Genomic DNA, 26,854 nt, shown 5'->3' on the forward strand with positions numbered 1-26,854 from the left:
TATAACTCATATTTCACTAATGCAATATTAACCAGAATACTATATTTAGACCAGTGGGGCTGCATAGAACATATTATTGTAAAAAAATTAAAATAAATGGTACAAAGTACCCTCAGTACTTTGGGGCTGATGTGCTAACCACCTGCTTGCTGCCTTGATCACATAACTATTATTCATTAACTGTACTTTGATTTTTAATCAATCAATCTTGCAGAAAATTACTTGTCAGAAACTTGAAAACTTTTAGTGACTTCAATTTCTATCAACTTTCAGGTACTGTGGATGAAAATACAACCAACGTTGTTTGGACAATTAAGGGGGTGGGCGGAAGTTAAAGGTGTTGCACATGTATGTGTGCGTTCAAGTCACACATGTGGTGGTGCTTTATGACGACATCTCGCAAAGCGCATCTATCATCTTTACCTTTGATTAACTGAACAAAGAAGACTTAAAAGAGCAAACCTACACGGCAGCTCACTTCCGACAGGCTGGTCAGGTAAAACGCACACGAGGAGCCGACCGTCTCTCTCTTCTCACTTCCTTTCCTTCGATGTGGGACCCGTGTCTACAACTTAAGTCTGGGGAGGTAACACGAAGAAGGTGATGTCGTAAAGTGTTAGTGTCGTAAACCAGGTACGGATAAGGGGAGGTGAAGGGGAGGGAGGACACGAAGGGGGAGAGGGGGTGCGAGAGGAGGTGACTCTCCGGCAGCATTTAGACACAACGAAAGGATCATGGCGGATGGCCCCAGGTGTAAGCGCAGAAAGCAGGCGAACCCGAGGAGGAACAACGGTGAGTAAAACTACTTCTGACGCCGAGCTTTGCGTTCGGGGGGACAGTCGGGAGGTTGTTGTGTCCCCCGGTTGCTTCCGTGCTAACTTTGGATGAGCTAAAGTGTGTGTTTTTTTAGTGACGGAAAGTGCTGTGAAGTAGCAAGTGAGCGCTGCCTGTGTGGTACCGTTATACCTGGGTCGTGTCTCGCCCTCCGCCTAGCGGTTCTCTACACCCGAGACCGTTATTCGCACCTCACCCTTTTCATAAACGGACACGCTCTTATTTTATGTTGGCATTTTTGTATACTTTCCCCCCTCTCTCCTTTATAGAGCCACTCGCTTTAAGAACATTCTGGAGAGTTTTTATTCCTCTTCACCGGTCTGCTGCACCCGTTACTCGCACCTCACCCAGTTATAAAACGGACAGCGCTTTTATCTCATCGTAACACGTTTTCGTTTATTTGTGCACGCTTTTCCTTTATAGAAAAAGGTACTATTGATTAATGTTGTCGAGTTGGTCTAACTCGGACATGTTATTACATTTATCAACGGGATAATCACTTATTACGCGAGCGATGTTGTGCTTCGGTGGATGGATACATTTTTTATCAAAATTGAAAACTCTTTTAAGTGCTTTTTTAAAAAATTCTTTAATATACTCCGAGCAGGTATTGAGGGACACTGTTGCTTACCGTTGGGCGGAACAACTCGTGTTGCCTTATCGAAGCTGGTCAGCAAAGCAACGCGCTTTTAATAACTTCATCAAAGAGATAGCCCTCCCCTATTTTTTGATGGTATTAAAATCGTTTGGATTTCATATCGCCGTCTACGGTTTAAATTCTTTTTTTTTTTAAATGGTGCATATTATTAAGAAACGTCGCGGTTTGACTGAGGTTCCGGAGCGCGAGGCACAGCTCACGCGCATGTTTACGTGAGCTGCGCGCAGCCCATATAAGGACAGCGGCTCTCCGGCTGTGGCGTTGGGGATCCTTTTGAGTCCACTGGGACGGTTGTGTCACCTAGCCAGCTTTTAAAGCACAATATTCGTCATTTGTATGTCACTGTCAAACATACTTTCACTCACACACACACACACACGCACACGCAATTTGACTTGTGCTTTGATATATGAAGTGAAATGACACATAGCTGGTTCCATGGTTTCTATCTTTCAAAAAAAAAAAGTGTGTTACACTTGCATCCTCTGCTTGTAAATGTGCAATAGTGTTGTTTTTGCATCATGGAAGTGTGTATTGTGCCACCCAGTGTAGCCCCAAGGAAGTAGGGTGATGCTGGAAATAATATCAATGTCATTTCTAAGCATCTTTAATTGGCCAAGAATGGCAAGAGTACACACAAAAAAAATGGTCTCGGGGTTGTTGGAGGCGTAGGAAAGCAAGTCAACACAAAAGTGCAAATTGTATCACTATGAAATGATAAGTCAACTGTTTAAAGAGTTAAATGGCAAGGGGGAAAAAAAGCTAGTGGTTTTGGTGAGCTGAGCTGGAAAAGTCAGGAATGGTAAGTTGTTGTGGGCGGTTACATGCCACCAAACCCATGTTTATCTGTGCCGTTTCCATTGGTCCAAAAGTGTCTTCTCGAAGTTTGTTATGAGGCGTGTTCAACTTCGCTGCGTCGTTCGTCTCTGGAGATTGGGTGTAAATATGTGGACACGCCTTAGATAACGGCACAGCTAAGGGCTTTTTTTTTTTTTTTTTTATCATTTTAGAGCAAAGTTTGACAAACTTGAGGTTTGTAATTTTGGCTTTTTTGAATTAGTGTTGTAATAAACGCGTGTTTGTTTAAATCTAGCAAATGGGACCACATTTCTAACTTTGGGGAAACTTTGCTCAACAAAGAATTCACAATGTGTACTTGTCCCCTTTAAACTGACAGGCTTTTACGCAGGCCTATTGATATTTAAAGTCCGTGACCAGGCAGATGTCTTGTCTGTTACTTTGACCTCATTTGCATTTGCCTTAATATCCATACTTCCTTTTGCCTTGTGATCTGTCATGCAAACCAGCCCTAATGGAACTGCTATGGAATTTAAGTTATCTGTACATGTTTTTGTTTTATAATAATGCGAGCTGAATAAAATTTTATTTAGTTATGTGCCCGGTAAATGATGGTCAGTGGCTTTAGCTGAGATCAAGGTGAGCTCCATTCTCTGCTGTAAACAGAGAGGTGTTAACAGCTCGCAGGATGACAGGTGTTTGCAATTGGTGGGATACTACTGCTCCCTTTGTCGCTTCTCTCCATTTCGCTCCCCTTGGGAATAGTTGCCATTCCCTGCAATGGTAATTTAACACAGCAATTTGGGAATAGAGGAATGCGAGCGGCGTTAACATTCTTTGCGAAAATAAACAGGGCGTCACTGGGATGGTTTTTGGACTCTTTTCTCACTTTAGCCGTTGCATCAAAACATTAAATAGATCGCAATTCTTCCTCGACTTCACCCCGATGAATCACCCGTCAAATGAGGAAAATGAGGTCGGCACTTGGCGAATACTTGTGCGATGTTGACCACTTGTTTATTGGCTCGATGAAACGACATTTACACGGAGCGCGCTGGACTCTGTCACCACGCCTAAAAAACGTTGAATGCAACCACATGCTGTAAGTTTGCTCGGGAACAACACAAGCTGTGGATACAGTTTGTCAAGCGAAACAAGCAATGGCAATCGGAGGAAGCGGGATTGGCTGTGTAGCTCCGCATGCTCACATTAGTGCTTTTAAAGCCACGTGTTTACATTTAAAAAGGTTTCACCCCTGTTGTGTGAAGACTTTAGCAGAGGAGGAAATATTTCATCTCACGGCTTTTCACCAACTTCCCCAGCAGCTTCATTTGAAAGTGCCGAGTAAGAAGAAATCGCCCCCCGCCTACGCGCTACACACACACACACCCTCCTCTCACCCCAAGCTTCTCCTTTATTTTGGGGGGGGGGGAGAGGAGGCGGAGGGGGTTAAGACACAGTAGCCATGGGTGCTGTTGATTGCCCCCTGACCTAGGCACCCATCGTGCCGAGAGTATGACTTCACTTTCCTCCCCTGTGCCATTGTGAGGCTTCCAGCATGTCCAATTGTGTTTGTGTTTAAGTCTGTTCAATGAAAGGGGAAGAGCGGGGGAGAAAAGGGAGGGAGTTTTGGAGCCCTCGGCCCTTTCTCCTCTCCCTCCTTCTCTCTGTCCATTCTTTGGTGACCCCTTAAATTGTGGGCTGTGTGTCCCCCCGCGGACTGGCAAGTGGGGGGATGGATGGAGTTGGTGAGAAGCGGTTGAGGTGTCCAAAGACGTTTACAACAGGTGGCAGCGGCTCTCTTGTACAGTAGTCATCTCGTTAGGGGTGTGCCCCAAAAAAAAAAAAAACGAGATTCTCATTTCGTACGATTCAAAAAGGATTTTAAATGTCCCAAAATTGATTTTATTTAAATTCTTTTATACCGTCTTGCCCTTGTTTGTGTGTGCCTTTACTGGGAACGCTGTTCATGTTGTACCCGATTTGGCCACTTAGGGGCAGTGTGGTTCCGCAAGTTCAGTTACAGAGTAGAAGGAAAACGTCACGATTAAGTTACGCCAGTAAAAGTTGTTTTTTTTGCAGTGTAGAAAGAGCATACGCCGGAGTAATGTTAAGATCCATACATTCCTGAAGCGTTTGTATGCCGTTCTTTTGAGTGAGCGCGAGTAGCGCGCTAATTAGCATTAGCGAGTCAGACTGGAGGAGATCATGACGATTCTTTGCTCATCCATAAATTGAAGCAGAATTCATTGGGAATCAAAAATGGATTCTGAATCGAATTGCAGACCCCAAAATCGGAATCGAATCGTGAGACAGAAGATTCCCACCCCTGCATCTCATGCCGGGTAACATTTCTAGTGGAAATGTTTTACGGCTAACTGATATTGTCAAGGTAGGAGAATGACTTTCCTCAGTGGGCTGCTCCTTGAAATTAGAATTATATGATGTACGATCCCACCTCTGTTAAGGCTGCTTAATGATTAGCTGCCCCCACGGAGGCGGCGAGCATTAGCCTATAAAAAGGTGCTCTCCCTGCATAAAGGAGGAGTTTTAAACCCAGAGTCAGTTTCAGTAACCCCCTTAACTGCGCTTGGATGTGCTTTATTGTGGTTTGTGTGGTTCAATGCGTAAATGAACCATTGTGTGTTGAGGCTTTAGTGAGAAAGCCCGAGGAGAAAGAGCCTAGTTACCTTTGCAGTTAGCCTGCTCTACCTCATTCACTTTCAGTGGCAGAAGAAAAGGCCCATTCAGCCAGCCTGGCATGGGGAGGGAGAGCCCTTTTCACACTGGGCTTGTGGGAAATTTCTTCTCCATACTGTGCATGCCATTTGCATATGACCCATTCTTTTCCTGAAGGTCCCCGCGAGGGAGGAATCCATGGAACGTAAGCAGAATTCATCAAATCCTTCCCACACAGCCTAAGGCCGTGAAGGACCCACATTGTCATATTCTGACATTTTTATCTTGTAAATGTAGCTTACATCGACGTCACGCTTGTTCCCCTTTACATACTGCTCGTTACATTTCCATCCTGTGTATTTTCGCGGGTGCCCAACATGTTGTTTTTAGCGCCAGGGTGAAGGCTTAATATGGCCCAGTAGGCAGGAGTTGCACTCAATCTGAAGCATGAGCCATGAGGACAATGTGACGGGGAGGGGGGCGCACACCTTGAACCCTCCCCAAATGAGGGTGACGTACCATGCGCGGACCAGCAACAGTGTTTCTGAAAGGGTCCTAATATCCTGGAGTTTGCCGGGTGTGGTGGGGGTAGCTTGTAGCAACGCGTCAGCTTGATGAGCTGAACAAAACAACAGCCGTTGCAAAATGTGCCCCCCCCCCCCTCCCTCCTTTGGGGTACTTTTTCTCAGGGACTGTTGACTATAGTCCACCATATCTTACACAGTAAATTTTGTAAAGTATTTAGAGTGGGACCAAATAGACTCCGTTTTTGAATAGGCTAATATTTACACTTGGAAGAGTAAAATAAAGAATTGAGAATAAAAAATAAAAAGCACTCAAGTGTTGACGAACAAACTCACGACCTTCAGCTTGGGAGATAGACACACTACCACCTGATCTATGCCCCTCCTACTGTTTGCTTACCTCCAAGAGGAGACCAAAAATTTTTTTTTTTCTCTTGGAGTTACAAAAATTCCAGCTGACACGAACAATATACTAACACACAGCAGGAGCTGTGGCTCAGGGAGTCGATCGGCTGTCTCCCAAGCTGTGAGTTCGTTCCTCAACCCTTGAGTGACTTTTATTTGTATATATATATTTGTATATATATATATAATTTTTTTGTTTTGTTTTTTTATTTTACTCTGAAACTGAGTCTATTTGGTCCCACTCTAAATAGTCAAAAATAAATAAAAATTAAAAAAAAATTACTCTATAGAATTTACTGTGTAGTTAGGCCGGTATTTACAAATAAATTTGTAAGAAAAAATAAAATCCGAAATTCTATGGTGATCAATAAATAAAATTAATTTTAAACTGACAATAGATGACCCAATAAAAATAAAAACGATCCATAAGCTTGGGAAACCGTCGTGACCCTGATACGGACACATAGCGATGTAAGCAGAGCCGGGTTGTGTATCATGCAAGCATGACACCAAAGCAGTGAGTCATGGGCACAGGTGGGTTCGCAAGATGACTTCAACCACACAAAACTTGCCAACTTTTCTGTAATTTTCGTCAGTCTGCCCTCTTGGCCGTTTCCAACAGGTGCAAGGGTGAGATAATGTTCTGGAGTGATGTGTATACTCAAGGAGTGATTACTTCTTAATTGCCATCTTTAGCGGTATAAAGAGCACAGTCATATATTGTGTCCCGAGTTGTGCTGTGTTTATTTCTAATCATGCGTTTGGTAGGCCAACAGTAATTCCCGTTGGGTCTGTCTGCAGACCCCTCCTTGACCGCCCCCCCCCCCCCATCATTACCACCACCTTTCTCTCTCCCCCGCCTGCCCATCCGTCCGTCCGTCCCCTCCCTCTTGCTTGTGGTCCTCAGTGGAGCGGTTAATGAAAAAGACTGGACGGACACAATAGGCAGAAGGCGGGCTCAGTTAGGCGCTCACGCCAGCTTGTGTTGTGTGAAGCAAAAAAAGCTCTTTAGGGCAAACCTCTGCTAGAGCACCTGACTGTCAGTTTGTCAACTTTTTTCCTTTCACAAAGACGTTTGTCGGCTAGCCCCCTTTTCTAATGTGCTTGACCTTATTGTAGTCCCACAGCGGTTCGGTCCGCGGGGATGAAATTGGATGACATCAGATGAGAAGTAATCCGTTGCTGCGCATTGTGCTTTGAACACAGCCTAGTGGCTGGCTTTTTGCCAGCCCATTATGATGACCATATTGATTTTCCTCTCCATAGCACACACAACTGATAATGGCCCTCCTGAGGGGGCACGCATTCATATTCACACACTGATTCCGGTTGCGCAGCCTGACTTTGATGTCCCAGGGGTCACAATGACTAACAAATCGAGAGTACTCCTGTGTCCCCCCGAGCCTGTACGCCCAACGAGACGGGCTCGGCGAGAGCCCTATGACAGCTCAAGCAAAGAAAACCTTAGTCACCCTGTTTGTTAGTCAGAAAGAGGGCCGTCTGCTATGCTGAATGTCAACATGGATAAACATCCACACGGGATTAATGAGAGGAGAATGGTCTGCCTGAAAGCAGAGGGAGGGTGTAATAGAGGGAGGCATGGAGCGACCGCGTCGCCCCATTTAACCCATAAGTATTTTTTTGGAGCTCCCAGTGGCCCCTGAGTGTGACCCAATCTAAGAAAGACTAGGCACACTCGCTACTGTATTTACTGTCTCCGTATGAGACATACAAAAGCACGGTAAGATAAAGTGTTTTTGCCGCAAGATGCTAGTATTTAGTTGGAGCTTAATCATCTTAACTGTTCCTTAATCACTATCCAGACCGATTGACCCATTTTAAACCTGCTATTGACAGACAAACATGCATGCTTCTTGTGAAATTTGGCTTTACCTTTGCCTTATCGCAGCCTTGAGTCGATTGTGTCAGCTCAACCAGGACCAGGAATCTAGGGTGACGAGATTTTTTAAATTAATAACGGTAGGGCTGTTGGATTATGAAGAAAATATTCATCTTGATTATACTGGTAATAATTGAAATCACGATTGGGTCGATCATTTATTTTTTTGTTACAAAACAAGAAAATGTAAAAAAATAGTAAGACAAATTAAATTATTTGAAACACCAATTATGCAAGTTCCTTTTATTCAATTTGTTATTTTAAAACAAAATAAAAAGGTGCAAATGTATAAATTAAAACAACTCAAAGAACTGAAAATTAGCATAAATAATTGAAATTGCATTTTGGTTAAAGCAACACTAAGGAACTTTCATTTTATGTTGATTATGACTGCGCCATATGGACAAAAGCGGTAACGTTATGGCTGAAGGAAGACCACATTTCCCATGAGGACAAGCACATTGCGTCGTTTTAGAGCTCACGCCAGTCAAATTGACTTTTGTCTTTGTAACAAATGGGTGAAGGGGGAAGTGACATATGCCATAAAGCAGTCAGCACATTTGTAGTTTTTTTTTTTATGTGGCAGTGTTCCTACCATCCTCCTCAAAGTTGTTTAGTGCCAGTAAAAATACAGATACAGGCCCACTCAGGCCATGGCAAAGGTACCATTCAACTAGTTTCAAGTCGCTCTTTTATTAAGGTTGAAAAGTTCCTTAGTGCTACTTTAATAAATTAAATAAATATATATTATATATTAATATTAAATACACAATAAATTCTCACCAGGAAGTATTTATAACAAATGTAATTGCTAGTCAATCTGGTCACCGGTGCTTGTGTTATTGCTTTAGCTAATGCTATCTTGGTTGACAGTTAAATAGCACTAAACAAGTCCCATTTACCTCACAGCGGTCCCACATTGCAACATTCGAAAATATGCCACCAGAAAAGCTCAGCTTGCCTTGGGTCTGACCTGCCACCGCAGCACTACACGAGTAGGACCACATTTCCCATGATTCTTAGACACAAAAGCAGGAAGTCGTTCTAATTCGGGTATAATGAAAACACGCTTGTTAGCGATTAGACTTGATGACTGGACCACATGAAATATGTACGGGACGAACTTGAGACACAAAGGCTAAAAAAAGGGACTCTTGAGAATCACTTATTGACACAAAAAAAACACAGAACGATCCATTTATATCAACATTGTGTAAATGTAGCAGGACAAGGGATGACACTCAAGCTATTGTACAGCTGTCCTTTTACTCACGCTGACGAACACGCCCCCCGATCCCTCCGCCCTCACCCCACCTAGTTTACTCTGGCGCCAGTGCTTTTGCCTGTGAGTCAATGAAGCATGGCCTTTAATTGATTATGCTCCCGAGTTGTACAACACTATTAATTAGTGCTTCTTCGTCACTTGTTTGTTTTGTCCTCCTGTTCCCCGTCATAACAACCTTCATTAGCGGTATAAGATGCTAGCTCGGCGGCAGAGCGATTTAACATCACCGCACATTTATTACTCCCAACATTTTCAGCTAGCCTCATTGTCGGCCCTCATAAACTCGCTCGTTAGCTTGTTCTCGAGCCCCAAAGTAGTCTTTCTTCCTAGCCCTCTCTTGTCCCTCCCCAATCTCTAGCAGCTGCCTTGGCTTGGATTCTCCAACACCAGCAGGTGCTGTAGGCATGCAACTACTCAGCTACACACCACTCATAAATAACACCTGACAAAAGTATGAGAGAGCCAGAGTGAGGTAGAGAGGAGATTGAAAGTTTCCTCTGGCACGAGAACAGGGCGTGTCTCTTAGCCGAAAGCTGGCATTCCAAAAGCAGAGTGGAATGTTGGATTTCGTACTTTTTAAGTGTGTTTCTCATTCATATGATGCGTGCGCTCCTCCTCCATGCCAAGCTTTCAATAAAGCCCTCTCATGCAAATATCAAGTAAAATACAAGCACAAGGCTCTCGCTAAGTGACTGTAAGGAGAAACTTGAATTTGGAGTAGTAGCTTTTCTTTAATTAGGATGTAAGAGCTTGGAACAATCTTAATTATGCTTTTAAAGCCAACTGAAGGGGTCAGAAAATAAAGTATATGCCGCACTTTTATCATCATCGCTAATGAACCAGCACTCAGAATAAATGAATACATAAATCACCTCAAATCAAGGACCTTTATTATAACCTCAATCAAAGTCGCTTTGCCATTAAATGCTTGTCAAATGCACAAATGCCAGACGCACATCGGGCTTCATCCCAAGTTATTGATCAGCCTCTTGTGGCGAAGGTTAGCTTGTCATTTTCTCTCGCCTGGCCGTGAACAAAACCAGGAAGTGTGCGGGAGATTACGGCCCAGGATGCAACCTGAAAGCCCCTTTATCTCTGTGAAAACAAGAAGCTTCCTGCGGCCCTGCTCCATCCAGGCTAACACCCCCCCACCCCCTCCTGCACACACCCGGCCCCCCCAGCACCTGTGGCAACCTATTTAAGGCTCCTCATCAGGGGCTGAGGGGACCCACAAACCAGGATGTTACCGTACACAAAAGTTACGGTTTGGTACGCTTATAAAAACAAATCATGAGCATTGCTTGGCTTCTCTCTTTCTTGGCATGCTATAAAAGTGACACACGGTGAGCAAAACAGATTAGGTTAGCACTAAGTGATACAAATCAATTCAGCGCAAACTGTAATCCTTGATCTTTGTCTTCATGTGTAGGCTGTTTGATGATGGTCGGTTACGTAAGATTTGTAAATAGTAGTGGCATCATACCAGCGCAACATAGTTTCATGAATTGGACAAACGAGGAACATGACCAAAAACAAAATAAAACTGTAGGCTTATCTTTGTAATCTATTTAACCCTGGAGAACCCACGGGGTCAAATTTGGCCCCTATAAATTCTGCTACTCAAATAACGAAAACCTTTTTTTTTTTTTTCCAGCAGTGATTTTGTCCCTGTGTTCTTGTTTGCATTGGCCAAAGTGTGTTTGTACATTCAAAATCCAGTTCTAAAATGCAACAAATAAAACAAAAAAATTATATTGTTCAATGTAGCTGTGTATTTGATTGATTATTTTCTTAAATTCTAACTAGTTTACTGACAGTTTTTGTTATTCTGATTTTTCAAAATGATACCCCTAAATTCCAAAAGGGTCAAATTTCGCCCTAATCCTAAACTGGGGAATAAAGGGTTAAAATTGAAAAAACATATATTTTGGTGTTCAGTGAACTTATAGCAGTCATTTAATGTATAATTCATAATTTTCCAAAGAAGAAAAGGGTTCTTGGGTTCTCCAGGGTTAAAAATGTCATATATAGTGTTTTTCTCCTTAGCCCGTGTTTACATGAATCCATGTATTCCGATTAGAATGAGTCTGATTGACTAAGCAAAAATGAAAATCCTCCATATTAACACCTAACTCGGAATGAAAAGGCCAAATCCGAACGGGCCTTATGTAAAGTGTTAAATTGGAATAGCCAGGCTGTGTCCAGTCTTCGCATGCTGTTTGTTACCGTAAATAAATTGTTATGTCGTCGTGTATGCACTTTAAAATGGCGTCTCATCAAGAGCTTGGAACTTGATTTTATTAAGATCTGTCGTCATTAAAAGTTTTACCGTGGGTAAGGCGAATGAACTCCGTCTTCGATAAATCACGTGATGTTTTCGTCCATTTCCGTGCGTCCCTTAGATCACGGCGCATCACATCGGAATGATTTCAATCGTAATGATAAAAAGGTCTCTACATAAACTTGGCTATTGAGCGAGTTGAGCTCCACCCTTTGCGGAAAATTGTCGTATCAGAGGAGTAACGGTCAATTTAAAAAAAAATGATGGTTCAGATCAGTTCATTTGGTAACGTGCAAAATATTGCCGAACTGAACCAAATTATTTGTATGCATTTCATTCTCAAAATACTGGATTTGACTGTCACACTTTTGAGTCGGTGCTGTCATTAGCAGTGGTACATGTCAAATCGGTAAAATTACCGAATGAACAATACTGAGCTCTTCAAGAAGAAGAAAAAAAACAAAAAAAAGCAGTGGTGCACGATCAAGTTGATCGTAACGTAGCTGTCCATTGATTGGCGGTAAATTTTCCGTGGCTGTAAATTGTCCGCCCGCTCCTCTCTACCTTGTGTTATGGTGCGGAATTATATGGTGTCATACTATAGCTTACACGGGTATCACCATCCTGCTACGCAAGCTTGATTGGGGTTGACCCATCCAAACCATAGCTAATATGTCAAACTGTACTTGAGAACAAAAAGTCTGTTTCCAAACAGCAACTCAGTCCCTTCGCTGAGGTTCATCTTTGAGAGTATTGTTGAACAAGAGAAAACATAAACAATCAAATAACTCTTAATTAACACTTCTTGATCAGAGTCATTACAAAGTCCCGTCTTTTTTTTTTTTTTATGAACAGGCGACCCCTGGAAATAATTTGTCACTGTCGTGTCTATCTGTAACTCTCAACATTTACAATGACGCCCACACAGAGCGGATTGTCTTTACACAGTATGACATACGCCTGCAAGAGAGAGAAAAAAAAAAAAAAAAAAAAGAAGCCTGGTCTGTTTGCTTGTCATGTCCGTGTCATCCTCCTCTGGAAATTCATGGCTTAAATGAGTCACTTTCACAGTACACACGTCTGGCGGGTCTAGGTTCTAGTTCTATTCAACTAACTCGGGATCTAATATTTTTGCTGACGAAGCGGTGCCAGATCAAAGATTCTCTTATCTCCCCATGTTATGATTATACGCCAAAACTTGAGCCTTGTAGGACACCCCCACGCTCCATTGAGTTGCTGCCACAGCTGGCAACGGTGCTTGGTCTTGACAGTAGCTTGCGCAGAATTTCAATGACCCCGGGTCCCCCCCCTCCTCACTCTTTATTATGCTATCGCTGCTAACTGGCTCCTATTCACTGCTGTGTCCTGACTCCCCAAAGGGACCAAGACAAACAAGGGCTATTGAGCCCACTGAAAAAGACCCCCCCGGCCCCCCTTGCCCGCCTCGGTCCCTCGGCGTTTCAGTGCCAGGCTGCAGCACGTTCTTGCTTGCCACAGACGCCAACGGGCAGCGCGCCATCGATTCTTCTGCTCCTCACAGTCTTCTTTTTAAAGGGATTAAACATAGACTTAACTGAGTGGACTGATAAATGGCTGTCGTTAATGTAACATCTGAATGATGAGGGAGGCTGGAAACAGTGTTTGTTTGTGCCTTCTTCTATTTGGCTGCGAGTGCGCGTCTATGTGATGATTTTGCGAGGGAGAAATTCACTTATCTGTAGGTGTGGCGGTAGTTGCGGGCAGATTGCAGGCTTGACTTCCTGTTGTTACAGTCCATCAGGGGGATCACGGGTGGGGGGGGGGGGGGATGCTCCCATGAGATTACCACGTGAAAGTCACATGTTTAGGCTGTAATGTGTTTCAAGACAAAGCTTTTTGTTTTGCTTTCTGTTGTTGTGTGCTTCCGTTTCATAAGCTATCTTTCGGAGTGGATTTCTGACCTCCACCTGAATTATGACCGGATTGTGAACTGTCGCCGGCTCGACTTCCCCGTTTTGGTATTATTATCCCCCTCCCCTTCTTTCTCCTTATCAGCAAATCTTTAAGGAAAATCACTTCTCTCCCCAGGGTGCCTAATCAGCCGCTCTCTCGCACAAAGCTGATTTGTTTGTTTATCTAAAGGAAAACACTTTGATAGATGCTTACAGTGTAAAAACTGCATCCTCGCATGTCGCGGTTCATTGTTAATAACTTTTGTAACAATACAGTTGTCTTTGTCAGTGACTACGTTTTTTTTGCTGTCAGTATCGAGAGTTAATGCCAAAATTACGGTTCCTGAAACATTCCGGATAACCTATTTACATACGTGAGTGAACAGAGTTACCCCATATCTATAATAAATAAATATTAAATAATAAAAATAATAAAAATATTTAATAAATAAATATTAAAAAATATTTAAATAATAAAGTAGTCGAGTAGTTTCCTTCTCCCTCCAAAAGTTGTTAGAAGTTATGTCAAAAGTTATGCTATGCTAAGTCGCCGTGTTTGTTTCCGGTAGGTTGTGCGCCAGACGCACGGACTTACTTACATACACACTGTATATCTGTAAATTCCTGTGCTCAAAAGACCAAGAACACGAACTTAAGGTTTCAGTTCAAAGGAGGCACTTCTTTTCTTTGGTCCTTCCTCGGGTCTCCTGAAGGCCTCACGACTCTGGCTGGAAGTGTTCGGTTTAGGTGAACGGTATGGGATTTTTTTAATAGGTTTTAGGTGAACTAATGAATACACACACACTCGCACCCACACATACTCACCCACGTACAAAAAAATAAAAAATAAATTAAAAAAACAAAAAAAATAAAGGAGAGCAATGATGATGACATGTCAAATCGGTAAAATTTTACCGAATGAACAATACTGAGCTCTTCAGAAAAAAACAAAAAACAAAGGAGGCACTCCAATCGTGTTTGAATGACCAAATATTCGGGTTAGAAAAGTGGTAACCCAGAGGTCTTATTTGTTACATAGCTGGTTATTGACTGCGTGTAAACGTAGTCACTAGTCATCTTCAAGTAATTCCAATTTATTTTCCCTCTTTTCCTCACGTTGTCGCTACTGGCTGTGACTTCTGATTGGCAAAAAGGGACATCCTGTTTGGGGTTGTAGCATCACCACTGGGCAGTCTGGAAGTGTGTTTTTATGCGGATAGAGATTTTTTTTTTTGTAATGGTATTGGTTGTAGACTGTGTGTTTATAGGCTAAATAAATCCTGGCATGACAGAAGACTGTTGGTAAGCAGGAAGGCGTTTCCAATGTGGTCTGTCGCCTTCCCTTCATCTCTCCCTGACTTGCCTGCCTAATTCAAAGCAGCGCTTTTCTGATCGAACTATTGAATCAGGAGCGATGTCCAGCAGGGCGTGGCAGTCATACCACGTCTAGACAGGTCGAGAGGTGAGCAGACGACTCACCAGCGTGATTCAGATCTGAAGGAATCTCACCTCTTCGCGCCGGTCCTGTCTGCTGATGTGGAACGGCATCTGCTCTTCTGGAGTATGTCAGGGTCAGCTCAGTGTTTCTCAGGGGCGATGAGCATTATTATGGACGCGCACAATGAATCTTAAAGTGCACCCTCAGAAATAACATTAGGGACGAGCGAAGCGTACACCCTTGGAAACAAGGTAGCAGGTTTATATTTGGGTCAGGCTTTATCTAGCCCTCTTCATAGGAAAGGGCAGAGCCCCAGGGCTGGATTCCACACAATAATTGTATTGCGGCATGACAGATAACGTTGATGTAAAGCTGTTTATTGTTGCCGATGAGTCTATTCAACGCAGCCATGCTCTTTCCCTTGTCCTTGGAGAGCTTATCCTTCAGGCAGCGGTGGCTGTGTTTTTATTAAAGTCCGGCTTTAAATGGACCAGATCCCTCTGATCGACAAGCAGATTACCCAACTAATAAAACATACATCACAATCACACAGATAGTCCGCTCCTGAGACTCTTGCTATTAATATACAAATATGGAGGATTACTGTCTGCTTGTGGCCGTGGTCGAAGAGAGGGGATTAAGGTCCTGGTCCAGACAGATTGGATTTAATGCGTGTGTAAGGCTAAATGATTGCTGTACTGCAAAGCCCTCACGGCCTGATCTCTGCTCTCTTCCTGTGACATCGTATCGCCCTGCAATGTTTCTGGATCAGTTTCATTCATTACATTTGGTTGGGAGCAGTTTGGATGTTGCCACACCGTCGCGGATTATCACGCCCTTGTTTTCATCGGCATCAACTAGTCAGTCACTTGCGAGCTTTTTGTTGGTTGATTTGAAGTACGAAATCCACCAAGACACGATGACCAATTTTTTTATTTTTTTTATTTTTTATTTTTTTTCTGGAGAGCTCAGTATTGTTCATTTGATTTGACATGTCATCATTGCTCTCCTTTTTTTAATATATATATATATATATATTTTCTTTTTTTTAAATTATTTTTTGTTATTATTATTTTTTGTATGTTGTATTTTTTTTTTTTTGTATTTGTGCGTGCGTGCGTGCGTGCAAGTGTGCGTGTATTCATTAGTTCACCTAAAACCTATTAAAAAAAATCCCATACCGTTCACCTAAACCAAACACTGGCCAGAGTCGTGAGGTCGTCAGGAGACCTGAGGAAGGATCAAAGAAAAGAGAAGAAATGAAACATGATGACCAATTCTTTATGACTTTAGGTTATGATACTTGATTGATACGTAACGTTCCTATTTCAAACTCACAGTACTGGCAGCCATGTAACAACAAAAGTAATGTTGGATTCTAAAAAAACATGACGTACTTTACAAAGTTAGTGTCATGTGATGAACAATCATCAATTTCATAGTCTAAAGCATACTTGACAAAGAGAAATTGGAGCCAGTCTGGCATACATATCTATCGCTATTTTCGATTAACTGTTGCTCACCCTAATGCACTTTTGAATTGAGCAATCACAGGGTAGCACACAAAATCATGTCGCACTAAAAAATTGGATTTGTGGATCAAAATATTAATCAGTCTCTGGGGGGGCTAGTTCTTCAGAATATGCAGGTGCAAAAATATAAGAATTATTCAGTTAGAAGCTCAGTCTAAAGACCCCAAGGAGTCGTCGTCTTCCGCACAACTGTTAAGTCCCAACTGCTTCCGTCATCCATCTTCATGGACGCCATATGCCGGTTTAATGCGCAATCGGTGCGTTGGGCACACTTGAAATAACGAAATGGGAAAAACATGGCGCAGGGTCCTCCAACCAGAGATGTCCTAGTGATAACACTAGACATACAGTATGTCCTCTACCTGTTTTAACATGCGGACCACACACTCTACACCACGTAGCCCATAGGCTATTTATTCCCAAGGGCGGCCAGCGAAAGGAGAGAGAACCCCTTAATCATGTCCCTGTCCCGTGTCCTCGTTATCACTCACGATTAATGAGCTCTCCATTAATGAAAAAAACAGAAGGTGCCAACCTCTTGCGGAGAAGACAAGAGGCGGGTTGTGTACGTGTGTGCGTGGGTGGGTGAGGGCCGCTGATAGTAAACGTTCCCCCAGGTGCAATGACATCACCCTCGAAGGTAGATATGATAGCTTGTCACGGCTCGGGGTAGTTAAGAGATAACAGGGGTGCTATGTTTTGATTGCGCCGGCTCAACCTCTTTGTTTAATCCGTTATGATGCCTTTGTATGGCCGTCCTCTTTTTGTGTATCAGGAGGGAAGGGGAGGTACGGGATAGGAGGGAGTGCTTGATGAGACGCTGGAAGAGGAGTAGTAGAGGGCGGCAGGTGCAACGGACACCCGGCGCAATCACCGGCGCTCCACAAAAAAAACGGTGACAGGAAATCAAGGTTGTCTTGGCAACCTGGCACTATCGATTAAACGTGGGCCATCTCGGAGCTTCCATCAGAGTCCCGGTGGAAATGGCGGGGGGGGGGGGGGGGGGGTTCTGGAATGTAAGAGGCCTGAGAGGAGTTGATGTCAGGGGGTGTGGAGAGCAGAAGCGGGTTGGGCCATTAGAAAGCAATGACTGGGCTCACTCATAATTAGCCACTTTCTCCAGGAAAAAAAAAAAGGTATATAGGAATTTCCCGAACGGCCAGTCCATTTTCTGGCCAGTTGCACCCCACCACCAAAAACAGAAAATATCGTCATAAAAAAAAAAAATTATATATTTTTTCTCATTATATTTAAAACAGTTTCCCTAATTTGTTGGAATTTTGATGTTTCTGGGGTTGGTGAAAAACCCGGTGGGTAGTAGGTAATGTCTGGTCGGTGCTGGATTTCACTTTCCTTTCTTTTCTTTGATCCTTCCTGGGGTCTCCTGACAACCTCACGACTCTCGCTGGATTCTGAGGTAGTCGGTTTAGGTGAACGGTATGTTTTTTTTTAATAGGTTTTAAGTGAACTAATGACTACACGCTCACATACAAAATAATAATAATAATAATAATAATAATAATAATAATAATAATAAATAAAAAAAGAGAGAGCAATGATAAATGACATGTCAAATCGGTAAAATTATCGAATGAACAATACTGAGCTCTCCAGAAAAAAAAACAAAAAAAAAACATAATTAGCCACGTTTGACCATTTGATGGTCTAAAGCTTTTATTGGATTTATGAATATTCAAGTCATTTCCATGAGTGAAATGCAAGTTTACACTCTTCCCTATATGAATGGGTTGGATGTAAGCAGTTGGGTTTTTCCAGACCCGTTGGCCCACATTGTGTGGTTTGATTTAGAGCATGTGACGTGCCACGAAAGGTTTTACCTTGCTATCTCCGCGTTGCACACGGCGATTTCGCCATAGCTGCACACCGAAGTGGGGATGTTGCATAAGCGCAGTGGAGATGTAATCAATAAACGGTATTGATTCGTTAGGAGGTGTATTTTCGGCTGACTCTCGTGTATTCGGGGACAGGCTGCGTCTCTCTCACACGCTCCGCCCGCTTTGTCTTAGTCTTGCGTGACATGAGGTGAAATAGCCCACTTCCAAATCCCAAACAGATGTGGCCTCCCTTAGCACACAGGTGTATGGTCACAGGAAGAAAAGAAAAAAAAAGGGATTTTTTTTCTCGTGTCATGTGTGACTTTTCTTGTATGCACACAACACAATCAGTTGACCAGCAGTGGTGGTAAACATCCAACTATAGCAAAAAAAAGTTTGGATGCTCCCATGAGGTGAATTTTGAGATTCGGGCTCAGTAATGCCAACAACCTCGATACAACGCAGGCGCCTGATAAGTATCGCGACACGTGTATTCCGATACATGGCCTTCAAGACGATGCAATATTTTACATTACATACATTTTTATGAAAACAAGTCATGTATGATGTTTGTTGTTATGCTAGCTGGCAAAAAACGTTTTTTCTTCGTCTAATCTTAGCAGCGCTTTCGGTTTACCACCTCATAAGATTTTACGAGAATGACGAGATCCCGCCAGACGGGACGTTACGTCAAGTGTCCCTCAGAAGCCAAACACTCTTCAATGGAAAACAGCTACAAGTAGAAATTGTACTTTATTAAATGCCGCTTTCATTTAGCGAAAAACTGTCATAAAACCCAACTAATGTCTGTCGGCGTAATAGCACTTTTAACTGTTAAATAAACTGTAAATATTAGCGTCTGACCGATAGATTTTTATTTTAGGACGGGGCAATAAATCGAATGAATTTGATTAATCGTCATTTTGAAAATTGAATCGTTAAAAATTTGCTCAATCATGAAATCGAATTTTGTCTGCTGGATTATTAAAAGCTGTTCTGATGTTTTGTTACATCCAGATGTTATTGTGAGTTGTCATTTTGCTAACTATGTTTATGTTAAAACTGAAAACAGATTTAGAATCAGTATACATTATTGTTGTCTGAATATTTTGCACAGGAATTATTTTTGAATAAATGACACCTTTAAATAAATAAATCAAGATTTTATTTTTGGGCCCAGCCCTATATTTTTTATTTTTTTATTTTTTTAGAATTAAACAGATTTTGATATTTAGGGTTACAATTTAGGGTTAGAATTTTAAAAGAGATAATATTAGCCGATTAAATCAAAAAACAAATTAATGCAGTTAAAACGTTTTCTCAGAAGGCCGTTATGACTGTGATTCCATAGAAATATACAATCACACGGTCTTTTTTCTTACATAACGAGATTTGAAATCAGAAATAAATTAAAATACGATCAACTATTGTATTATTTTTAAAAAAGGGGTTTGGTTGAAAATAAAATGCTTGCGTTTGCCAGACAGTGTGTAATTTTAGTAAGACTGTACTATTGAATATCTTGTCTCGTAGCACCGTAAAATAGGTAATAGCAGAATTGAACGGAATTCAATTGAGCGGCTCGTGGCCTGGAGTAACATCTTACGGGAACATAGCAGGCGCCTAGCATCAGCGCTCCTCTCCCATTTCTCTTTATTTGGGGCTATTCTGGGCTGAACGAATGTGGCGGCAACGCTGCGTGCTGAGTGAGTCAGCGGTCATTAGGGCGTGCAGACAGCACTCTGCCGGAGGCCACAGGAGCCAGGCAGTCTAATGATGAGGCCAGCGAAGTGCCAGGGTCCCGAGCCATCGGGACTGCATTGTACTTCATCCACTTAGCTCCTTTCCCTCGAACCCAATCGGAGACACGAGATTTAGCTTCTGTCGTCCGGATTGATTGATGTATCTCTTACATGTAATGCGTGATTTAATGTCCGCGCGCTTGTATTAAACGATTTAGTCGGATCGTTTGCAAGTGTCACTTGTGAACCGAAAGTGACTCGGGTCCCGGTCATCCTCCCCCCGGGAGAGGCTGCCTCGACTGGAATGTAAACATGGCAGCTAAATAAACTGCTGAACAGAGAGGAATACCCAAACAGAAGGCCTCCCTAATTTGAAGTGGACCGTAGTTCTCAGGAAATGATCAGGATCAGGACTTCAGAGTGGAAGCATTTGAATCAAACGGGCGGCATGGGGGGACTCGGCATTCCTCTCCCTCCTTTCCGTTTAACACCTTATCTCAACCTCTCACTCTAAAATAAGAGGCACTCGCGCACACCGTGTCACATGGCACCGGCAGTCAATCGCAGCACCGCAAATACTCCCTTGAACATGCCAGATGATATATTGGTTTTCTTCACTATACAGGCTGATTGAATTTGGCTGCAACAGACGCCAAACCGTCGGTGCCAACGCAGCGACAAAAACATCGTGTGCGCTTTTTGACCACCCCCGATTCCCCTCCCACTAATCCCCCAATCTTGTTGCGATGCAGCGACTTGACAATCGAGCACAGGTGCCGCCAGCTGCCGTAACGAGCTCCCCGCTATTGGCCGTAACTCGGGGCAGGTGGCAGCCATTACGGCTCTATCTCGGGCCGCAGACTGGCAGGTTCTGTCGTCGCCGCGCCAGATTCTGTTCTTGGTCGGCTCTCAACGCAACTATTGGCACGGCTGACGAAGCTCGGCCCGGCCCGGCCCGGCGCAGACTCCCACTACCACCTGTTTGTCGACAACATCACCAGGACTTTCCCAGAGGCGCTTGCTTTAGATCCCTCTGCTCGGGTGCCTGCTTTTTGTTTGATCTGCCATGGGAGAAAAGGCAATTCAACAGCGGAGGTCTGTGGAGGCGTGCAGTACCAGATTCAACGCCAACAAGTAGCTTTTTATAACTCTCTATCCCATCTGGATATTTTGACCCTGCTTGAATTTTTTATTTATTTATTTTATTTTTTTTCCCCTGGAGAGCTCAATATTGTTCATTCGGTAATTTTACCGATTTGACATGTCATCATCATTGCTTTTTTTTTAAAACTTTTTTTTTTTTTTAACTTTTTTTTTTTTAACTCATTCACTGCCATTGACGGCTATAAACGTCAAAAATTAATTAGAACTATTGCTATTAGTTTAACTTTTTTTTCCCACTTTTGTGAACAAGATTATGAAAATGTACATTTAGAACAGTTCTATTAGTTTGAGCTTTTTTCCCCACTTTTGCTAACAAGAGTATGAAAACCTAGATTTTTTTTTATTGTACATTCAGAACAGATATAAAATTTGTGATTAATCGTGAGTTAACTAGTGAAGTCATGTGATTAATTACAATTAAAAATGTTAATCGCCTGACGAGATGCTAATTAAAAATTAGGGGCGTCAGGCTATTAAAATTTGTACTCGTAATTAATTACATGACTTCAATAGTTAACTCCTCACGATTAATCACAAATTTTTTTACAGTAAAAAAAAATCGAGGTTTTCATACTCTTGTAAACAAAAGTGGAAAAAAAATGTTAAACTAATAGAAAGAATTAAAATGATTTTTTTAACATCTATAAACGTCAATGGCAGTGAATGAGTTAATTTGTGGGTGAGTTCACCTAAAACCTATTAAAAAATCCCATACCGTTCACCTAAACCGAACACTTCCAGGCAGAGTCGTGAGGCCGTCAGGAGACCCGAGGAAGGATCAAAGAAAGGAAAGGAAATGCTTGAATTTAATGCTGGAGGAAAACTGTCATTGAGACGAGTTACGGAACAGGAGTTGAACGTCAAATATTTAGGGCTGCTGGCCAACTTCTTTTAACATCCCATAAAACAATCCACATATTAACTGTTAAAGCAATTTATGTCTGTTAAGGATGTCCTATACTTTTTTTCAGACCAATCTCAGTACAAGTACTCAATTCTCCGAGTACAGGGGGGAGTCAAGTTACGGCGGAGTTCCGTTCCTATGCTGGCGATGTAACTCGAATTTCGACTTAAGTCAGATTTCCCCGTTAAAGTCGATATTTAGATCAAAAATACTTTGTACAGTAATTAAAAAAACAAAACATATTTGCGCGACCCGAAACACACCGGAACCAATATTACATTTATTGCTGACGGACGGCAGAGAGGAGCTAATTCAAGCTTAAACACGGAAATGTGCCTAATGGCGAGCCAACCGCTAATGGACGTTCGTTGCTGGAGGTAACAACACAACTTGAAATAACTTTAAAATGGCTTGATTGCTGTTGGAAATTAACAAAAAAGAAGGTGCTACAGATGAGGCACGGGCACCGTAAAGTCGAAACTATGTAGGTCGCGTGTGACGTAGCTTGAGGACTCCATGTAGTGATTGATACTTTCGATATATAGAATACCCCCCCCCCCCCCCAAAAAAAAAAACAATAACAGATAATTTTAAAGAAAAAAACAATGACAGATAATTTTAAAGAAAGATCTGTATTCCAATACTGGATTGCTTTTTTTCCTCAAAGCCTGTGCAGTGAGTCCGCGAATCGTTTTGACTTTACTTTCCCACAATAATCATGCCATTTAAAGTTGTGTTGTTTACCCCCAGCAACGGATGTCCATCAAGCAGGTCGCCATCAGGTGCATCACATTTCGTGTTTAACTTTGAATTAGCTCTGCTGTGCCGTCCGTCCGGACGGGTCGCACAAATATGTTTTTTAAATTTACCGTACAAAGTATTTTGATGTAAAGTCCGACTTAAGTCGAAATTTGGGTTACAGCACTAGCTAGCGTAGGAACGTAACTTGAGGACTCCTCGTATTCCACTGGGGACGCGAACGCTTGCGATGCTAGCAAATGTTGATTTCACGTCAGGGTTTGCGCAAGCTCGCAAACATTCTTAAACATTCTTAAACATTCTCTAAACAGTTTGGATGGTTCTCTAAACAATTTTATGGGTTTTCTTGGGCCAAACCGAGGAACATGAGCACACCTCCGCTACCTTCGCCAACACTCGCAAATTTTGCCCCTCAGTGGGATCAAAAATTTTCTATTCTTCTAATTTCTAGTTCCTGATTGTAAAATGGTCATAAGGACGCGTCAACTGCCATCTTAAGTACTGATTCCTTGATATCAGGCCAAGTGTCAGCCCAATACAATACTCGCCCCTCCCTAATGTATATTGACTTATTGAAGTTTAATTTGTTCAGTGACCAAAGCTCCTTTCGTTTGCTAACATATCAAATCCATATTCCCCATTGATAAAATAAAACCTATTAGGATGTTCTAGACCCCTAAGAATTTTTTTTAATCAAGAAAAATCATACTTTGTGGTTTAAAAATATCACAAAAGAGAATGTAAATAGTGTCATCGGGGATGAAATTCGGCCCGGGAAAATATTTGTTGGGGATCACTTGTCTGTGTACCTTTAAGGGGTGTGGCCTAGCGAGTCTAGTCTTCATGTGTGAGTTAGTCAATATGGAATAATGGATATAATAATGAATTCTAAAAATATTCCATAGTGGCAACCCTAACATGGGCTAAATGTTTTCCATAGTGCCTTTTAGCTATATAAAAAAAAAAAAAAAAGTTTACCAATTGTACAACATCAGAGGTATTTGGTTTAATTGGATTCATTTGGAATCCATACATAAGCCAACATGATTAAATATAGTTTGCATCTCCAGTGATTTATTGAACAATTTGCCAGCCCAATAATCCATCACAACATGACACCACCGTTTGCTGATTTTCCTCCCTTCATCACAGTCTTGGTCCACGCCGTACCATCATCTCTTCCGACACTGGCATCAAGCCAGAGGTGCTAAGCAGCCTCTTAACCTGGTGTCTGAGCCTCGACTCATCCTTTATTCATTCCCATTAAAGTAGCATGAGAGTTGTTCTCTGCCTGTAGACGCTGCTGTTTCCCCCTCCATTAGAAAGACAAACGGCCACAGTGTGAGTTTCCCTTGCAAGTCTTCCATGCATAACTAATGTTGTAATGCATGAATGAAATATGCGCCCCCCCCCCAAAAAAAAATACCTGCGAGCTTCATTTGTGACAAGACAAAGCAAATGTTGACGCTTAATGTAAATACGGTGCTGGATTAGGGATGTTTTCAAATTGAAATTTTTAAAAATTCTTCATACTGATATCGTGAAATTTTTGTAATACTATCAATTTATCTTATAAGAAAATAGAGGGGAAATGCTTTCTATGAGTTTGCCTGCAAGTGCACAACAAATAATTGACGCTATATTTTCGATTAGGTCCCGTCAAAGTTAAAGCCTTAACTATACTTTGTATTTGAGGATTTGATATTATACTCAAGTAAAAATTTGTTGCAAGTTTTGTAGAAAATAGTACGTAAAAGTGCAATTAATCACAATTATGAAAAATGTTGGGATTAATTAGTTAGAAAATTTAATTGCTTGACATCACTACTTTGGATGCATAATTTCCTCAACAACAATGAAAGATAATTTTAAAGAAAGACATATATATCCCAAAATAGCATTTTTCCTTGAAATTGGATGAAATTATTGGCAATTTTCTATTCTTCTAATTTCAAGTTCCTGATCGTAAAATAGCCACAAGAGCCCACCAACAACACACTTTCTTCCTAAGAACTATTTAACTCATTTGCTCCCAAAAACGTATAAATACATTTTATTTTAAATGTTTTAAGTGTCCCAAAGAGAAAATAAGTATTTATTATGTTTTTTTTTATGCTAGAGCATACAGAAGGCTTTGATGCAGCCTCTCAACTGCAAAGAACGGTTGAAGCAATGGTAGTTATTACAAAAACGGCCAGCAGGTGGCAGCAGAGTATAAGAGATCAACCAGGGCCATGTTGCAAACAAGATGATTTACCCACAGTTCTAAACAGATTTGTGAATAATGATGAAATTTAGCTTATATTCTAATGCTAACTGCTGCAAAACGGAAACTGATACAAATTTACTTTTTTTCCTGTTTAAAGAAGAGACGCAAATCTTTTTTTTTGGAGGTTCCATGTTTGTATTGCAATAGAACACAATATTCTGTGGGCCTTGCAAAATCTGTCAAAATCCAGTAAAACAGCCGGGAGCGAAGGGGATTGCTTCAGTGAACATTGAATCATTTTTGAAATATTGCACATAAGCAATACTGAAAATCAGACGACTATGAATATCTCCCACCACGCCAGTTTAAAAAAAAAAAAATGCATTAAAGAGAAAAAAATCAGCAGATGATTGGTTGAAAATTGTGATGAAAATGACAATAAAAGTGCTAAGCCAGCACCGCTGCCGTGTTGACGGACAGAAGTGTGCGTTTTTGCCCCGCTGGAGGAATTTTGAGCAGGAAGGCGTGCGTGTGTTTGTTGAGTGCAGAGGTGACGGCAGGTTAATTAAATATCCGCAAATATCACGCCGGCTAGCATCCTCGCTCGTGTCTCTTTCACAGCCTCGGGCTTGTACAAGGCCGCATGTCAATAACATGGACGGTAACATCACAACATTTGCTGATGTGTGATGCGGAGCAGAAGGGAGAGCGAGCGGCGAGGTAATCCAGCTTTGGAGGAGCTGTTTAAAATGAGCGCGGCCATTTAAGAGAGGTGGATTGAGGAGGTCAGGATTTTGCCGTAATCCTCACACTGCTGCTGGCAGAGGAGAGCGACGGGGGGGCGCAGACGGGCGCTAAACTTCACCGCTGCGACTGTGTGTTTCGAGAGGAGGGTCAGGCTGGCACTGTGCCAACGTAGCGCTGCTAGGCCGCTATTCAGCATGGAATCGTCATTGAAACGGCGCGGTGGCGAGGAGCTTTGCAATCCACTCCATCTTGTCACTTTGCGTCTGCCGTCCCACTGTTTCATCGCATGTGAAAACAAGCGGCGTTTGTGGCACTAATCACTGTCCGCACGGATAATGGGTGTTAGCAACGTAGCAGGTGCGCGTCTATTGATGATAATCTGTAATCTGACACTTTAGATTGCAGCGGCATCAAAGGCTCACAGATCGTGATTTAAACAGATGATAACATTGCATTGTTGTAGTTTTGTATGTCAGCATAAGATGAAAGATGATTAAAAAGGGTGACGTTAATATCACTCGTTGGGGTCATGGGTCAGATGGCAGTTGACTTTTAGTGAGATTTTGGGTACACCTGGACGGGTTAACCGTCAAAATGAATAGAATCGATTTTTACTGATAAATATATATATTTAATTATATTTATATGTTTTTTTTGTTTTGTTTTTAAATCCCGTATTTTATTTTATTTTATTTATTCATTTATATATATATATATATATATATATATATATATATAATGATATTTAATTCTATTTGTTTTTTTTTTGTTTTTAAAATCCCGTATTTCTTTATTTTTTTAAATTCCATTTATATATTATTTTTTTATTTCATTTTTTAATTTATATTTTTTATATCCGTTTTTATTTTCCCTTTCAGTCATTTCTTTATTATTAATTTTGGCAATTTTGGTCCTCCATACTTAATGACATATGCATTGTAAGTGTCACAATCACTTATGAAACATGGCTGCCTCGTTGCTTGTACAGTATATTGTTTTCATTGAAGAAAGTGAGCAGTATTGGTGAAAATCAAAATGGAAAAGAATACATGGCTGAAAGAAATGAGATCATAAGACACTTCTTGGAGCTTCCGTGCTTTGGAAGTAGAGGTTATTATTGACTTAATTTTGATATCTGGTGACAGTCAGGCAACTCTGTTAAGCACTGTGACATAATTTGTCTTGAATATGACAAACAAGTTCCCAAATTTCCCTTTTTGTCTCCAGCT

General features: G+C 41.7%; 1 protein-coding gene across 1 annotated transcript in view; it reads left to right on the plus strand.

Moving 5' to 3' along the window:
• The first annotated feature begins 483 nt into the window (after nucleotides 1–483).
• Nucleotides 484–26,854, plus strand: part of zeb1b (zinc finger E-box binding homeobox 1b) — a 60,157-nt gene continuing 33,786 nt past the window's right edge. The window contains exon 1 of the mRNA XM_077554148.1: nucleotides 484–792. Within this exon, the coding sequence (XP_077410274.1) occupies nucleotides 735–792 (58 nt within the window). The 5' untranslated portion in view covers nucleotides 484–734. The remainder of the gene's footprint in view (nucleotides 793–26,854) is intronic.

The sequence above is a fragment of the Vanacampus margaritifer genome, chromosome 20, assembly GCF_051991255.1.
Source record: "Vanacampus margaritifer isolate UIUO_Vmar chromosome 20, RoL_Vmar_1.0, whole genome shotgun sequence".
Classification (NCBI taxonomy): Eukaryota; Metazoa; Chordata; class Actinopteri; order Syngnathiformes; family Syngnathidae; genus Vanacampus; species Vanacampus margaritifer.